Source organism: Haliotis cracherodii, unplaced genomic scaffold, assembly GCF_022045235.1.
Source record: "Haliotis cracherodii isolate W230 unplaced genomic scaffold, xgHalCrac1.p SCAF_23, whole genome shotgun sequence".
Taxonomy (NCBI): domain Eukaryota; kingdom Metazoa; phylum Mollusca; class Gastropoda; order Lepetellida; family Haliotidae; genus Haliotis; species Haliotis cracherodii.
The window spans coordinates 1147714-1166723 of NW_027266279.1; the positions used below are offsets into that span (position 1 = coordinate 1147714).

General features: G+C 41.1%; 1 protein-coding gene across 3 annotated transcripts; it reads left to right on the plus strand.

Annotated features, from left to right (window-relative positions):
* The first annotated feature begins 3359 nt into the window (after positions 1–3359).
* Positions 3360–18468, plus strand: LOC139471765 (flavin-containing monooxygenase 5-like). Of its 3 annotated transcripts, none has more exons than XM_071254252.1 (8): positions 3360–3406; positions 3990–4222; positions 8814–8982; positions 10173–10628; positions 12662–12717; positions 13411–13807; positions 14334–14575; positions 15772–18468. In XM_071254252.1, the coding sequence occupies exons 3-8, from the start codon at positions 8868–8870 to the stop codon at positions 16078–16080; spliced, it is 1575 nt and encodes a 524-aa protein (XP_071110353.1). In that variant the 5' UTR covers positions 3360–3406; positions 3990–4222; positions 8814–8867; the 3' UTR covers positions 16081–18468. The 3 variants fall into 3 exon arrangements, with proteins under 3 accessions (XP_071110353.1, XP_071110354.1, XP_071110355.1); XM_071254253.1 differs by having other exon boundaries at positions 3406–3469; XM_071254254.1 differs by lacking the exons at positions 3360–3406; positions 3990–4222 and adding an exon at positions 6700–6763.
* The last annotated feature ends 542 nt before the right edge of the window (positions 18469–19010 follow it).

Consider the following 19010-nt stretch of genomic DNA (forward strand, 5'->3'; position numbering starts at 1 on the left):
GGTTTCGTTTGTTGACAAAGAGAACGATCTCGTGACAGTACGCTGGCTAGAGAGGGTTCAAGTGTATGATTGTGTTAAAGGACAATGGTACTTAAACTTGTAGATGCATATATACAGACGTGCAGTTGTATACAAGTTTCAGCATCCATGGTTTAACATCATCCAGTGGGGTATCACCCATCTGTCTCTGTCAGCAGGAAGTATATACACATGGATATATTGTTTTAGTACCCATCTGTCTCTGTCAGCAGGAAGTATATACACATGGGTATATTGTTTTAGTATCCATCTGTCTCTGTCAGCAGGAAGTATATACACATGGATATATTGTTTTAGTACCCATCTGTCTCTGTCAGCAGGAAGTATATACACATGGATATATTGTTTTAGTATCCATCTGTCTCTGTCAGCAGGAAGTATATACACATGGATATATTGTTTTAGTACCCATCTGTCTCTGTCAGCAGGAAGTATATACACATGGATATATTGTTTTAGTATCCATCTGTCTCTGTCAGCAGGAAGTATATACACATGGATATATTGTTTTAGTACCCATCTGTCTCTGTCAGCAGGAAGTATATACACATGGGTATATTGTTTTTGTACCCATCTGTCTCTGTCAGCAGGAAGTATATACACATGGATATATTGTTTTAGTATCCATCTGTCTCTGTCAGCAGGAAGTATATACACAAGGATATATTGTTTTAGTATCCATCTGTCTCTGTCAGCAGGAAGTATATACACATGGATATATTGTTTTAGTATCCATCTGTCTCTGTCAGCAGGAAGTATATACACATGGATATATTGTTTTAGTATCCATCTGTCTCTGTCAGCAGGAAGTATATACACATGGATATATTGTTTTTGTACCCATCTGTCTCTGTCAGCAGGAAGTATATACACATGGATATATTGTTTTAGTATCCATCTGTCTCTGTCAGCAGGAAGTATATACACATGGATATATTGTTTTAGTATCCATCTGTCTCTGTCAGCAGGAAGTATATACACATGGATATATTGTTTTAGTATCCATCTGTCTCTGTCAGCAGGAAGTATATACACATGGATATATTGTTTTAGTATCCATCTGTCTCTGTCAGCAGGAAGTATATACACATGGATATATTGTTTTAGTATCCATCTGTCTCTGTCAGCAGGAAGTATATACACAAGGATATATTGTTTTAGTATCCATCTGTCTCTGTCAGCAGGAAGTATATACACATGGATATATTGTTTTAGTATCAGCTGATGTAGGACCTATGCCTACGTCAGTAAAGGATATACATTTGTTTAAATATCAGCTGGTGTAGTATTTATAATGCATCATCATCATCAGCAACATCATCACCACCACTGCTGCTTCCGCCACCGCTCCCACTACCACCACCGCTGGCACTGCTACCGCTACCACTGCTTGTGCTACCACCGCCACCGCTACCGCTACAACTACCACCACCGCTGCCACTGCTTGTGCTACCGCCGCCGCCACCACCACTACTACTACTACTATTGATTGAACTACTTCCACTACAACTGATGCTATTACTGTTATAAATACTGCTGCTATTATTACTGCATCTATTCATATTGCTTTATGTTAATAAGTATATCATTATAAGTTCCAGAGAAAGTCAATATGTGTCTGTGTGCAGTATTTGTGTTCAAATAACATCGGATTCTTTTGTGTGTGAATGTACTCTCGGTATAAGTACAACTTCACGTGTGCACTGCATGATTTTCCATCCATCAACCACGAACTGATTCTTTACACTGACACGCCTGTTTTCATAAGGGGACAAATTACGTCAGTGAATCAGCGCCGGTCACACTAACTTGTTGCGCCTCTCGACTTCTGGCTCATATCCCAGGGAAAGAAAATGTCTTACGTCGTCACGCCAAGTCTGATAACAATCAGTCGCCTGACTGTACAAACACAACAGCCGTCGGCTCTCCTTTCCTTTTCATTGAATAAAGATTGAATGACCAGTTAAAAAAAGCCTTTATGAAAGAACGGTTTGTGAAAAATGGTGTTTATGTTTCACACGGGTGAAGCAAGGAGCGTTCACGTGTGAAGAAGTCAGCCTGTCAAGGGAAATATGTATGGGAGAAATCAGCACGCTGCTTGTTGGAGATCGCGTAGATGATCAATGTTATTTGTCGTTCCAATATGATATCCCGTTACACCCAAAACGCCCGGCATAGCCTCTGAAACGAGAACAGGTCTTCAGCAACCCATGCTTGCCCTAAAAGGCGAATATGCTTGTCGAAAGAGGCGACTTACAGGATCTGATGGTCAGGCTCGCTGACTTGGTTGATGCATGTCATCGTATCCCAAATGCGTGGATCGATGCTCATGATGTCAATCACTGGATTGTCTGGTCCAGACTCGATTATTCACAGACCGCCGTCATACAGCTGTTATATTGCTGAGTGGTGCGTTAAACAACAAACAAACAAATCTTAAACGTTTATAGTACATTGTGTTTGTTGTTAAGTTAAAATGTTGCGTCACTGTAGCAACTGTAGCATTGCGCCAATAGAGTAACCAGTGGTCGATAGCAAGGACACATTCTTATGTACGGAACAGTCATTAATTGTTAATTGTGTAAAGAAATATTGTTTTCCTATTCTAAATGCCCGATGACATGCTATGTCACAACTGGCATACTGTTCAATGCGGCGTTAAACTAAACTCACTCAGAGAGAGAGAGAGAGAGAGAGAGAGAGAGAGAGAGAGAGAGAGAGAGAGAGAGAGAGAGAGAGAGAGAGAGAGAGAGAGAGAGAGAGAGAGAGAGAGAGTTTAACAACTGTTTTTTCTGTAAAATTAGTTCATTTCGGAGACTATATGTTAGTCTAACACACACACACACGTCACTCAATCATTACAAAATTGAGACAAAACTGGACACTACAATTGAAGCGCAGTGAAAGAGTGAAGGTCGTGTAATAGTTCTTTTATGTCCGCTTCCTGTGATAGCTGTTCAGGCGGTTGTTGCATCCCGACCCTCCCCTTGACTATTTTATTTTATAATGTAAAATCATATCAACTTCTGGTGTTATTAAGACACATATGTGTAATATTGTTACAGTAATAGCCTTAGTGTCAGAAAGTGTAAAACATCAATAATTTGTTTTGTATTTTCATAGCTTAAGTTCATATTTCTTACTAGAATACTTAATATCGACAGCATTATCCCATAGTAAACAGAGAACGTCAAAACACTTCAAACATTAAAATTGTAAAATAATTCATGATAAATATGACGTTCAGAATCGAACTGGCTTTGCAAACTCAATAACCAAATCGTGAATTTCAACAAGAGATGTGAGTTACTTCCCTTTGACTAAATCTCCTCTTCCTCCGGTGTGCTCATCGAGTTGAGTGGGCGTGGTGAGTTTGTTGTCATGGAATAGTGTTTACGTTTTGCAGATTCTTCCTCACATGACAATATGGGTAAAGTGTCCTGCTGTCGGATGCTGCTAATGCAGCTGGCTACATCGAACTAACGTAGCAGATGTCTTAATTTCAGGCACTTGATGGCGCAGTACGGCGCAATTAAGTAGACCGAGACGGAGCGAGGTCATTTATCTGTACTTTACCCCACATTTCGAGTCACTTATGATTGGGAGTTCGTCCCATTTTTATGTTGATAACAACAATGTCGTCTTTACTTAATTTCACAGGAGTACAGATTTGCGGGTGAAAAAGATACATTATTGTGTCTACATTACTTTATTGTGTGTCATGATGATTACGGATAAAAATAAGAAAACTCGACGAAAAAGCAGGTGTGACAGGGAACTCAAGGTTTGATCAAACATTCACTGATTGCAATATTTCAATGAATTAAATTTCATGTATGAAGTTGAATCTTGTATTACAAACAATCAAAATAGTTGGTTTCGCGTTTCAGTTGTGGATTATCTGAGGATAAATATCGTGTCATCTGCGGATATACTTCTTAAATTTGCAGATACGCTTGAAAAATCCGAGGACATCTACAAAGCTGATGCACACATTTAGGGCATCAGTTCAAAGAGTTGCATGGGGCCATTTGCATGTGTTCTCGGATCATCACGGGACGAGCGCGTGACCGACCTCGAGTTGGCTCTAATCAGACAGCCTCATAAGACACATTCACTCATGATCTAATGAGGGTTGACGGTGCAACATCAACACTTGGAAGACGCAGTGGCTGCTATACAGGTAACGTTTGTCATGTTTATACATGTTTATGTAAACGTTGTGTATTTAACTGCAGATAAGGGTTATTTTCCGTTCCACAAAGACCAATGAGGAACTTTTTTCGTTTAAAAAGTTACCTGCGTCACAGCTTAGATGATTGACAAGACGGCACCTGCACGACTACGAATGTACTGATCACTGGACAAAAGTACCCTGATTGACAAGCGGTTTCTGCATGACTACGAATATGCTGACCACTGGACATAAGTACCCTGATTGACAAGCGGTATCTTCGTGACTACGATATGTTGACCACTGGACATAAGTACCCTGATTGACAAGCGGTATCTGCGTGACTACGATATGCTGACTACTGGACATAAGTGACCTGATTGACAAGCGGTATCTGCGTGACTACGATATGTTGACCACTGGACATAAGTACCCTGATTGACAAGCGGTATCTGCGTGACTACGATATGTTGACCACTGGACAAAAGTACCCTGATTGACAAGCGGTATCTGCGTGACTACGATATGTTGACCACTGGACAAAAGTACCCTGATTGACAAGCGGTATCTGCGTGACTACGATATGTTGACCACTGGACATAAGTACCCTGATTGACAAGCGGTATCTGCGTGACTACGAATATGCTGACAACTGGACATTAGTACCTTCATTGACAAGCGGTATCTTTTTGTTTGTCTGTTTGTTGTTTAACGCTGCACTCAGCAATATTCCAGCTGTATGACGGCGGTCTGTAAATAATCGAGTCTGGACCAGACAATCCAGTGATTGACATCATGAGCATCGATCCACGCAATTGGAATACGATGACATGCATCAACCAAGTCAGCGAGCCTGATCACCCGATCCCGTTAGTCGCCTCTTACGACAAGCATGGGTTGCTGAAGACATATTCTATCCCGATCTTCACGGGTCGACAAGCGGTATCTGCGTGACTACGAATGTACTGTCCACAGGACATAAGTACCCTGATTGAAAATCATTTTTTGCGTGACGGCGAATATGTACGGACCACTGACCATAAATTCCTGAGTGACAAGTGGTATCGTGTAACGGATGATAAGCGATATCTGCGGTAATTAACAAGCTTATCTTGAATCACATGGTGGATAGTATCTCTTAGATGTAAACTTATAACTACAATTGTTTTCGGGCCACGTCACAAGTATATCTATCTATCTATCTATCTATCTATCTATCTATTGAGCGGGCATTTTTATGATAATTTTATCAATTTTAGTTGTAATACTTGTTTAAACGTTCACATTTCGTACATTATATATTACATTGTTAACGTTTGTGTTTATATTAAAGCGTTGGTTGGTTGGTTGGTTGGTTGGTTTGTTGTTTTAACGCCGCACTCAGCAATATTCCAGCTATATGACGGCGGTCTGTAAATAATCGAATCTGGACCAGACAATCCAGTGATTAATATCATGAGCATCCATCCACGCAATTGGGATCGATGACATGCATCAACCAAGTCAGCGAGCCTGACCACCTGATCCCGTTAGTCGCCTTTTATGACAAGCATAGTCACCTTTTACGGCAAGTATGGGTTGCCGAAGACCTATTCTATCCCGGAATCTTTACGGGTCTATTTAAGCGTTGTATCGGAAACATATGCACTATCATTTACTGTAAATTACGGTTGTAAGTGTCAAATTTTCATTTTGACATGACATGTGTGATAGAGATACCAAATAGTGTAAACTTGCCGGCACAATAAATTCGTTATGGTGTCTTTCGTTGCCGTGTACGCTGTCATGTTAGGCCGCGCCCAATATCTTTCTGCTAACCTAATGTAGCACCGTATACGGTAACAAAAGACACCATAGCTAAAATTGATATGCCTCAAAGAGAGATTGACCAATCAGAGCAGAACTACTAACCCCACATGAGCCCGTTTACCGTCAGTCAAAAAAACGAGATGGTTGTTACTCCCCTAATATGAGACCGTATACCTTCAGCAACAGACATTTTGGATTTTCCAACAGCCACCTCACATATTTCCCTTGCAAATTCTGGAACAGAAATTCGTTATTCGACACTGTTTTGTGTTTTAATATCGTTAGTTTTGACATGCAAGGAAATTAATATTTTTTAGATCTAGTTCGTGACTTTATTGAAATAGATTATAGTTAAAATTATCAACTCGGTTTCCCTTCTAAGGTGTGAAGAGTAGTCTCCCTTTGACCCATGAAGTCAACGGTTGTCAGTGTCATGTTTTTATTTTGACATGAAATGTGCGATCTGGGTACCAGGAAGTGTAAACTTTTCGGCATAATAAATTCGTCAGTCTGTCTTTAGTTGCCGTATATGGTGTCATGTTAGGTCAACAGAAAAATATTGGTCGAGGCGTCAGCACAACGACGTCTTCCTTCCGCGTCTCGGTTCAGGATATTTTCGAGGAACAGGGCTTTCTGTTGATCGTCGTGTCGTCGCAGGTTCATATAAAGCTATATGCCAATGATTGAAGTCCTTCGCGTCAAGGTGCAAGTACAGTCGATTCGAAGTCGGTAATTTGGGAGGTACGTTTGCCATTTAATCCGATTGTCAATACATCTGATATGATCTAACAACTTGTCCCTGGTCAAGTACCCGTGTTGCAGAGGCCCACAGGCTCACACAGGTCCACACAGGCTCACACAGGCTCACAGGCAGAGCTAAAAGGACATGTTGATATAATACTTAATTAAATTGTCGCTGTGGTATACTGATGGAATTTCAAATAAAATAATAACGGGAATATGAATCTAAACGAAATATCTTTCATTCATTAATTCGTACGTTATTTCATAAAAAGTATTGATGATGTAAGTAATTCGGCTTCAGAAGTGAAGAGTTTTTTCAGTAAAAAGGCCATAGGCCCATAATACAGATAGATAGAGGTTATCACGCGAGTGTGTTAGGGGATGGTAAATATCCTGCATTAGGAATAAACATTGTATTTAGCGAGCCTTGGCGTGATAACCTCTTTATCATAAAATGTCATTCTTTAATTCTGTGCTTTAAAATCGCTTCCCCTCTCTCACAAACATTACCGAAATACCGAATATAAAACAGTTTATCATATAATGGATAGGTTTCTCGGCAGGATAAAGCCAACGGATAAAAACGATATCCGTTGGGGTCATATGCGGATAGAGATGCAAATATCAAAGGTCAAGTAGGGACTACTTTCAGTGTTTATAAACAAACATGGCTACGCCCTCGTCATTCGGTGATCGAGTCCGAATTAACCATCGGGAATCTGGATAAACTACAGGGATAATTGCTATCATTATCAAAAGAACAGTCTAATATACTGAGAATCAGTGTCTAACTGTGACGTAGCTAAGGCATTTTATAAGTTTGGGCAACTTTGGAGATATAAATTTCGAAACAATTTTGCGAGGCCACGAGGCCTAGCCAAGGGGGATCAGTAGCCATATCTGGGCTTGTAGACCTCTGCGGCTTGAAACCTTCTCCACAAATAAAAATAGTTGGATTTGGCCGAAATATGTTTGAATCGTTACCTTTGTTTCGTTTTGTCGCTGTGTGTACATCTGACTACACTTCTAACGTTATGACAGGACAGACCGACTGTCAACAACGTCTGACCGTGGCCGTGACGTCTCATAGACTAGGGTTAGAGTAGCTTTCCTTTGACAAAGGGCAGTTACTCTACTGGACAGACTGATGGATTGCCGCGAAAGACAATTAAAAACAACTGTTGTTTTGCGTATATGTTGCTTCGCCACTGTATAAGAAACAAATTTCAGTTGGAACTATATTGGCTACTGTCACTGTCACATCACTTACCCTGTGACGTAATAAATATTAATGCGCGCATTCCAGGAAAACTCGCAATATTTCGGTAATGTTTGTGAGAGAGGGAAAGCGATTTTAAAGCACAGAATTAAAGAATGACATTATATGATAAAGAGGTTATCACGCTTGTGTGTTCGGGGATGGTAAATATCCTGTTTTAGGAATAAACACTATGTTTTTAGGTCGCCAGGGCTCGCTAAATACAATATTTATTCCAAATGCAGGATATTTACCATCCCCAAACACACTCGCGTGATAACCTCTATTGATTGCATGAACAGCAGCGTGACAATGAAGTCATCAATTTAGTTTCTCTTAGCCGTGAGGGTTTATAGAAATATTAACATGTGTTATATACAACATCAAAGTTTCCAAAGTTTTCAAAAGCTGTTACAATTTGAGACTTGATACGTTCACATACACGCAGTACATGGGATTCATCTTCAATAAAAGATCTACTATTTTTCTGTTCTATATGTTTTCATGATCGTTCAGTGTATGGGACATTTCAAGTTATCCCCCCTGTTGACTGAAGGAAGGGTTCCAGTTATCCCCCTTGTCTGTAGTGATGTTTCTTAAACAGAGGCTAATGCTTGAAAACAGGACACCTGTATAAACTAAAACGACACAACTTCTGTTGGATGCATAGTTGTAACTTAGTCAAATTAAGCATCCTGCACAAAAACTCAAGGTCAGCAGAAACAGATTAGACTCTGGGAAATGGCGTCAAGTCGGTTGGATATCTAGAAATTCTATATTTCTTTTCAGGTGACATTAAGAAGTCGAGAAGTAGAGGTGTCTTGACGAACAGGGATCCCTGACATGGCGGGTCTACGTGTGGCTGTAATCGGTTCCGGGGTTGCGGGTCTGGCGTCTGTCAAGTCCTGTCTGGAGGAGGGACTGGAACCTGTCTGTTTTGAACAACACAGTGACATTGGTGAGTAGTCCTTACTCTGTCCGCCCTGAAGTAACGCCGACACGCCTACACTCATTTAATGAATGGTTCGGCGGATCCCCATGCAGTGGGCCACGGGTACTTGTTAAGGCACTCCGCTTGTCTCGAAATTCGGGGAACTCGAGGTTTACTGCTGGTACCTGAAACCAAAACCCGTCTGCGATCGATCTTTGTTTAGTGCATAGATAGATATCCATGTCCTAAATGTGCAAACACATATTGAATAATGATGGATAGAAATACTGTGCACTCATATAATACTTTCATGTATCATTAAGTCGAAGTTGGATGTAGCGAAAAACTATCGGATATTACGAACACACAACAATTCCCGTTGGATATTTCATGAACATTACTACTCCGGGCAATGACTATTTCGGATGCAACGAACTGATATAGCACTTTGTTGTTCGGGTGCGCGGGTGGCCCAATCTCAAGGGCCGCATTTCGCTGTGCTGAGTCGCGTCCCCTTGGCGTGCCAGAAACCTTTGACCATTGGTTCGAAACACAGATTCGCCCTGATTATGTTTCAAGGTTTGTTATCACCATACCTGTGCTTGGTGTTTTCACCAAAGTGGTTAATGTCTGAGACCAATCTCATTAAAATCAGATTTTAGTTTTCGCTACCGCTAAACAAAGATCTGAGGACATCCCATTACGGGTCATGTCAGAACGACCTTTCGCGAATTTTGACCGACCAATGAAATGACTGACAAGAAATCGACATTAGCCAATCAGAAGGCAGCTTTCTCGAGCTTTACGACACTAGTTTCAGACTGGCGACTACGCTTCGAAACATATTTGTCGTATTCTCGATTAAAAAAAATTAAAACTGATACGAAGAACGTTCTGGAATGGCTTATAGATGGCCTAGATTGTATGGATATAATTGTAAAACCCGTTACTGTTGTTCGGAATACCCCGTGTTTAATATTTCGTCGTTTCATGATTAGAAAACACATACCGACTGTCACTTTCATGATCTGGTAAGCGACGCTCTGATTGGTTGGATGAAAGGTCGTTCTGACTTGACCCATAATGGGATATCCTCAGATCTTTGTTCAGCGATAGCGAGAACTAAGATCAGAGTTTAATGAGATTGGTCTGAGACCTGCATCACTTCCGTTTTATAACCAAAATACTGTTGAACATTAACTGTCCATATTTTGCAGGCGGAACATGGTACGTCACTGAAGAGTTCAGGCCAGGTCAGGGTGCAAGGGCGTACGATTCGCTTATACTCAACACGAACAAGGGACTGACGTGTTACAGTGACTTCCCTTTTCCTGAGGATGCTCCGCCATTCCCAACAGGACAACATATGTATCCGTACCTGAAAAGCTACGCGGAGAAATTTGGGCTGGAGAAATACATTCAGTTTAATACAAAGATCCATACTGTAACTAGAAGCAACGATTATGAAACCACCGGAAGTTGGGACGTTGAGACGGAAGTAAATGGCGACCGGAAGTGGACGACATTCGCTGCGGTGTTTGTCTGCACTGGTGTCAACGCCCAGGCTTATACTCCCAACATCGAAGGAGTTGAGAAGTTTGCAGGAACTGTTGAACATTCTCAGACATTCAAATCAGGGTCCAAATATCAGAACCAGAGGCTACTTGTTGTAGGTAAGACAGTCGTTAATATCCTTCCTTAATAGTTTAAACGCAATGTTTAAAACAATTTCGTCTCACCTATTGGTAATCGATCCTGGACTGATAAACCGAAGATTGATAGTATGAGCAACGGTCCACACTGTCAGGGCACGATGGTTGAAAACTCCCAAGTCACTCATGTCAGAAACTGCAACACCCGACCCTCATTTTAGTCAGCTCTAACGACAAACACTGGGTATCTATTATACTGTTGAACGCACACAGGGTTAGTCCTGGAAGAATCTACCTCTATCCCAAGCTGGCAATTCCACCTGTGCAGCATCAGACCACCTCTGTGGAAGTTTGTCAACATTCTGTTACTTAAATATATGCATACTCCTCACCATTACTGAACGAATTGGGATTAATATGATGATAGTTTTCACTTCAGGTGACATCATTAACATAAATTGATATTGCTCTCTAACTGTAATGACATGGATGAGAAGGACCTCGACATAGATATGTGTTATACTTTATATTTTTGTCTGTTTGGATAAATGATTATATTATGTAAATTAATTAAGTATAATCTTAAAGTGATTATTATAAGGAGGTAAGTACCAGTTTGCTTTTTATCTTTTGGATATAATGCAAATTACACTCAATATTAATAATCATAATTAACCACTATTTACTGCTTCTTCTCCTGCTGCATTATCGTGCATCTACAGCTGCACTAATTCTTGCACTAACACTACATCTATTGCTGTTTCCACACCTGCAGCTACAGGCTCTAAAATCATTACGTTCAGTGAGTGATTTGGGTTATACGTCGCTTTGAACAATATTCCACCAGCATCATGGCAGGGGTCATCAAGAAAGGGATTCAACCCGTGAAGATCCGGGGTAGAATACGTCTTCAGCAACCCATGCTTGCCTTAAAAGGCGACTGTGCTTGTCGTAAGAGGCGATTAACTGGATCGGATGGTCAGACTTGCTGACGTGGTTGATGCATGTCATCGTATTCCAATTGCGTGGATCGATGCTCATGATGTCAGTCACTGGATTGTATGGTGCAGACTCGATTATTTACAGACTGTCGTCATATAACTCTGGAATATTGCTGAATGCGGCGTTTAACAACAAACAAACACGCAAAAGAAAGGGCTTCACACATGGACACATGTGGGTAACTGAACCCCGATTCTTAGAACAGGCTCCTCGTCGCTCCTACAGTTCATCCCTTGGCACTGCTTCATCAGTCAAAACACAGCTTTGACAAATACACTAAACTATATATGAGTTGGGTTTGACGCCGCTGATAACAATATTCCTGTTATATCATGGCGTGTCAGCTTCCTGTGGGAGGAAAGCCTGAAGTGATGCGGACGTTTACCACTTTGGTGAAACCCACGAGCCTGGGTATAATGCTGACAAACCTAGAAACATAATGTTGGCGACCAGGGATTCGAACCCACAATCATGGGATTCTGGCGCGCCAAAGGAATGCAACTTTGCACAGCGGATTACGGCGCCTTAGACGACTGGGCCACCCATGTCCCCACTTGTTTAATAACTGTTGCAATAACCACCCACCATTTACTCACTACCACTGTGGCCGATAACCACTACAAACAATGTGTCACCATCCCTTCCCAGCCGCCGGAGAGCGGAAGGTCCGAGGTTCGATCCCCGGCCGCGTCATACCAAAAGACGTTAAAAGGTGGTACTTGTTGTTACCCTGTCTGGCGCTCGGCATTAAGGGGCTAAAACAAGGACTGGTCGGCTCGGAGTCAGTATACTGTGTCTGAGTGGGGTATTCATGTTAAACTGCGGCATGGTATCTCAGTGAGCTAACACCATAAATCGGCATCAGTCCGGACTAGTAGAAGCAGCCTCACACATACATACACGTGCATGCACGTCGCTATATAAGTGCAATAATCTTGGACGCGACGTTAAACCCCATTTCACCTCACCTCACCTTCCCAGCCGCGGCTATTCCGTACTAACTAACAACGCACTACTGACTACTGCCCTATCTAGGTTTCCTTTGTCTACAGGTAATGCCCACTCAGCTGGGGACGTGGCCACCGATACCAGTAGACACGCTCAGCAAGTACGTTATTGTGATTGTAGTCCCCTTAGTGTTAACGCACGTAAATTTACAAGGGCTTTCCATATCAAGTATGGCTTCCTAATCTCAGGTTCTGAAGGTGTATCAGACAATCTGATTGATTGGTCGATCTCATTAAAATCAGATCTTACACTCAAATTCGATACCTCTCAACATTGAGATCTCAGAAAAACATCTCACAGAATTTTGATTTGTTTTATTAATCTCCTTTCGGAACCGCCCGTTAACGTTCGTTTTTTGAAAAATCAGATATATTGCTTCGAATGCTTCTCTCTCTCTAACTGTAGAATTTAGAAACCTCCACGTGATTCCATTTCCAAGACTACGCGAGGTTACCTCCATGAGGAGGCTTGACTGATCTTGAGTATCGAATTGGAGTAAAATATTCTCAATGATTGATTGCTCTTGGAACTGGTTTTAGCAAATTTCAGCAATATCTCGACTGAGTCTGACGAGCGAACGCTTTCATAAACAGCTTCATATTGTCCATCAAAAATAGCAAAGAAACTTTTGCGCTGTATAAGCTAATTTCTGTTTGCTACCGGCTTGTTTGCTCAAGTGCCAGATTATCTTTATATATTTGACGATATTTGAAAATGACCAATCTATGTTCTATGTACAATGTTAACATTGTATTCCATATTTCATGTCGATATGTACCCATCTGTCCAACAGGTCTATTTATCTGTTGGGGGAGGAACGTGGATACTGAGTCGATGTCAGGACGGTGGTGTTCCGTTGGACTTTATGCTTAGGCGTATTTTCACTATATTACCACTTCCGGAATCCTTATTTGGCCAGGCCATCATGAGAAAAGCTAACGCAAGACTTGATCATGTGAAATACAAGCTGTTCTCGGGGATACCCGCCCCTGTCGGCGCTGTCATGATTAATGATGAACTTCAAATGAGGATTGTTTGCGGGAAAGTTAAAATCGTGGGAAATCTCGCAAGACTTGGTGAGAGACATGCGGAATTCGACGATGGGACAACGGTCTCGGACCTTGATGGTGTAATATTTGCAACAGGATTGCAACGGAATCTACCATTTCTCGACCCTGTCGTGGGAGCAAGTACGTAGATAATACCCTGGTAGTAGTATACCATATCTTGTAGTAGGTGCAGAGTTGCGTCCTTAAGGCGTGACAGAAACATGTGATCGTTGGTTCAGATTCGAGATTCGTTATTGATTATATTCGATGTATGTTAGCACCATTCCTATGCTGGATGGTGTCACCGAAGTCCTAAGCGTCTAAGACTTCGGGCTTTCCACTCACATGGCACGCCAAGATAAAATTGATCTACTGTTGAATTAGAAAATAAATACTATGTGTGTGTCTATTTCCGGGATTTTATCGAGTATTTGCATCTTGGAAATTCATCTCGAGACCCGAAAGCGTTAGCTTGAGGGGCTCGAATGAAAATTATGTATGAATTCCTACACAGTGATTCGGTGTCTTGCTTCAGGGAATGCAAATCATATTTTCACCCTTTGACATTTGGTCATGTGACCCAAAATAGCCAATAACAACACAGAACACACTTTCTATAGGTTTACAATTCAGCATCAAACCAAACTGAGTGACTGACTTCTTTCAGGTGAGGAGAAACTGGAATGGTACCAGATGGTGTTTCCAGTTCATCTTCCACACGCGACTTTGGCCATGATTGGATTTCTCAGAACCCATGGCTCCTTGGTACCTGTTGCTGAGCTTCAAGCACGGCTCGCGGCGAGAGTGGTCTCCAAGAAACACAAACTTCCAACTAAATCTGTGATGCTGAAAAATATTGATCGATGGAATAATAGCTTCCTGCGAACATATGGATACTACAAATATTCGGTAGGTTACGCGTTACGTTATGCTCAGTCCGTATGTTGTTTATTTGTAAGTTGTTTCAAGCCGCGTCCAGCAATATTCCAGCTGTGTGACGACGGGTTGTAAATATTCGTCAGGACTCACCAGTGATTGATGTTAAAGGCAACGTCACTCGCCATCGGCCTACGGTGATATGCGATCAACCAAGTCACCGAGCCTGACAACCAATTCTTTTTTAACCCTTTTAAGACAAAGGTTACTGGGGTCCTGGGATCCACACCAGGTTAAACAAACGTATCGTCTATGAAATCTTGTATCACACAACACATTTCTCTCCTCTTAAATTAAAACAATTAATTTTCCTGATGACGATTTGTTGAATAGAGCTAACTTAGCTGGCTACACTTGCTTTTATATAAATCTAGATTGGGTTGTTTTCATAAAATACATATATTCCACAGTCATGGTGCAGGACGGGGTTTGAGTATATTGATATCAACTGAAAGCATAAAAATAATTTTGATGTAAGGAACTGATTTCTTTTCGTGACGGGGCACGGGCCCAGTCGTCTGAGGCACCGCGATTTGCTGTGCAGAGTTGCGTCCCTTGGGCACGCCAGAAACCTAGGATTGTGGGTTCGAATCCCGGTTCGTCCCGATTATGTTTCTAGGTTTGTCAGCACCATACCCGTGCTCGTTGGTTTCACCGAAGTGGTAAACGTCTGTGACCTGCATCACTTCGGGCTTTCCTCCCACATTAAGCTGACACGCCGTGATATAACTGGAATACTGTTAAAAGCGGCGTTAAACCAAACTCACTCACTCAGGGGTGGTGGATCAACCCAGTGATTATGGCGTTGGCTCGTCACCCAGTAGACCTTGGGTTCGATTCCCACATAGATATAAGGCATTAATCTTGGTGACCCCCACCCCAACCTCGCCTTTGATATAGCTGGAATATTTCTACAAACTGAAACTTTTGTGAAGCTTTTTTTGGCGAAGAAATGTCACGAAAAATATAGAAAGTATCACCTTTGGCCATAGGCTTTTGACGGCCAAAAACACAATCTATGTATGTGTCCTTATTGAAGGAATTACTGACGCATTCCCGCGTCACCAAAAATAGTAAAGGTCTCCGATCAGTGTCACTTTTTGTCACGTCGTGATGCAACTGAAACAACCTTGCACCGTTAACCCTCATTTTTCCCTCCTCTTTTCCAGTTTCCGAATGTTCAGTTAAGGGACGAAATAGCTGCGGAACTTGGGGTGAAGCCATCATTGTTGGAGGTCTTGAGGCTTGGACCAACTGTTGCATTTCAGTATTACTTCGGCCCTGCCTTCACCGTGCAGCATCGCCTCACTGGCCCCGGAGCTTGGGACGGAGCAACACGAGCATGCGCAGAGGCACAGCTTGGCGGCTTTGCAAAACAGCCTCGTAAAGTGCCGGAGATTAAAACAAATAAGCATTTTCTGTTGGGACTAATTATTTTACCTGTTTTGTTTGGAATATTGTGGGCATTTATCTTGTAGGGAACATAGTGTTTCTTCAAAGAGAGACAGTACGTGTTTCTGTTTTACCGCACAGTATTTTTAGCCTGAGATTTTGACATTTCTTCAAAGAGAGACAGTATTCAGTATTTATGCATCATATACAATGACAGCTTTCACGTGACGTGATACTCATAAATCCTCATCAAAGCTCACCTCAAATAGATGTTGGGTTGCTGAAACAGCGTTTGACATGATTCACCCCCTCACTAAATATTAGACAGTGAGTGAGTGAGTGAGTGAGTGAGGTTTTACGCCGCTTTTAGAAATATTCCAGCAATATCACGACGGGGGACACCACAAATGTGCTTCACACATTGTACCCATGTCGGGAATCGAACCCGGGTCTTCGGCGTGACGAGGGAACGCTTTAACCACTAGGCTACCCGACCGCCCCTACACAGTGAGTGACTAGTCGCATTCACTTGACTCTATATAGGGGTCTCGCTGTTCACAGCTGTTGAACACCTCCTGAATATGAGATTCGGTTCTATTCCTAATACTATGTGGGTGGTGGGGTAGTCAGTGTTGAAAGCGTCGTCACGCTGAAGTCCCGGGTTCGATGCTCCACATAGTTACAATGTGTGAAGCCCATTTCTGGTGACCCCGCCGTGGTATTGCTGGAATATTGCTAAAAGGGGTGTAAAATCAAACTCACTCACTCACTATAGATATGTCGTTCTAACCATTTTCATATTGATGTACGTGATGCTCTGTTGGCGTTTTCATTGTGGCGGAAACACTTGGCGTCAGAGTGCAATGACGATTACTGTAATAGTATAAAAGAATATACCCGAATGTAAATCGTTTCATATAAAAATTCAGGAAAAAATGATTTGATACAGTAAAAAATCCAGAAATAAGATAACAAAAACAGAAAACGGCTAATTATATTTTTATACGAACTTTAAGGGGTTACTGAGCACACAAGGTGAGCCACATGCCTACTGGAGAGTTCCTAAAGTTCATCAACTCTATTCCCCCTTTGGTCACTTATGATGCGGGTATTCCAAGTACATTTTCAGACCATTATCCACGGTTATTTTGTATCAGTTTCACACGTTGCTCCGGAATGGGCATTTCTACCACGATTTGATAAAAGCTGTAATAATGAAAAAGGACGTTTAATTATATGCAGGGATGAAATCTCATAAAGTCATTATCTAGAAATAAAAGTAGTGAACCAGGTAATGTTTAGCACAGGCTACTAAAACCCATTGGGTTATCAATTTCAGCATCACTGTTTTTATTCTCAATATGTCATTAGGCACCGACAGGTACCCATCGAACTGGAAACAGCAATTGTCATGTTCTTATTTTGGAAAGATGCCTAGTTTTTAAAAGAATGTACAACTATTTCATGGATATATTAAATAAGTACCAGCTGTGTGGCGAGCTGTTCCACAACTTACCATTTGGTTCAAATATTTCACCAAATATGTTAATCGCTTGATGATCATAAATGTTTGTTTGCGTGATTTTTTGCGGCGTGTCAAAAACTTTCGACAGAGTGTGACACAGATCCTGTTCTAATCCCTAACACTCATGGTCTCAACAAATTATTGATATTTTACAATCAGCCTCAATTAGGGTTACTTGAAGTGAAGAAGTCAACACTATCAAGAATCAGTACTTCCTTCACAAGACCAATACTAGAATATTAGTCTTGGATAACGGTACCCCCTTAATAAAATAACCGACTTGAACGATTTCTACCAGAAGCAGCAAGGAAGTGACTGACCCTACACATCCCGCGAGAGTATAAATCGAAACTGGGCACGACCTGGAAAGGTGTAGACTTGATAAAATAAGTTTCTTTTTTTCCTTAAAAACAGCTATTGCTGCATTAAGTTGCCCACAATCAATGTCCATCAAAGACTTATTATCTCCAGACACTTCTTCTGTTACTGACGATAATTTGCGTCAAGAAACAATATTGTTGTTCCTTTAGTACGCACAACCACTTTTCAAGACTCCTTTATTCCAACTGTTTTTCGTTCCTGATAATGAAGTGAAGTCGCATTTTAAAAACTTAATAAATAAAACCAGTAAAAGCGCCTGACTACTTCGACTGTGATGAATTAGCAGTTAACAACAGACATGTACTACAGACAAGGCTCAGACGCTATCTGTGGTAACCTCCGTGCTGATTTGTACACTAATCTGATCATATTTCATGCTCTTAGATTTTTTCATATCATTTCGATTTTTAGTTCTGTTCAGAAATGCATTCAAGCAACCGAACGATTCCAATAATCATTTCGTATACTGTAATAACAAAGTTGAACTCCAATGTTTCTGTTTCTACGTACGTGTTTATTAACATTTTCAACAGATAAAGTATTTATTTATTCATTTAGTGTTTGTTCGTCAAACTATCACTGCTGTAGCTATCACCTTGTTACATATTTGCACATTGATATTGATGTTATAAAGCGGAGCGTGAACGTTTCATCGATGTCAATATTTTAATATTTCAATCAGGAGAGGGTCACGAATTGGATCACTTTATCCAATCCTTTTGTGTACTTTTGTCAAAATAAACGGTTTAAGCTGATACATCCGAAGATCAAGAATCTTGTGTTCTAGGTTGTGTTGTACATTCATGAAAAACATAAAGAGTGTCAATAAAGAATTTTGGGTATTCGCATGTCCCACAGGTTTCATACGTGAATGACACTCTGAAACAGGCAGGGAAATAGGTACATTTCGTGCTTTGATTGACTACATAGTTAATACGTAAAGACTCGTGTTCGACGATTGAGGAACAATCGATTTCAACCCAACCAGATCAGCCAATACTATATGTCATATAACGTGTATATTGTGAACATTTTTTATTATGTTATTCATACAGATAGATTCTTCACGTGCAAAGCCTTCTATATAAGTGATGTTTGTGAGTGACATAC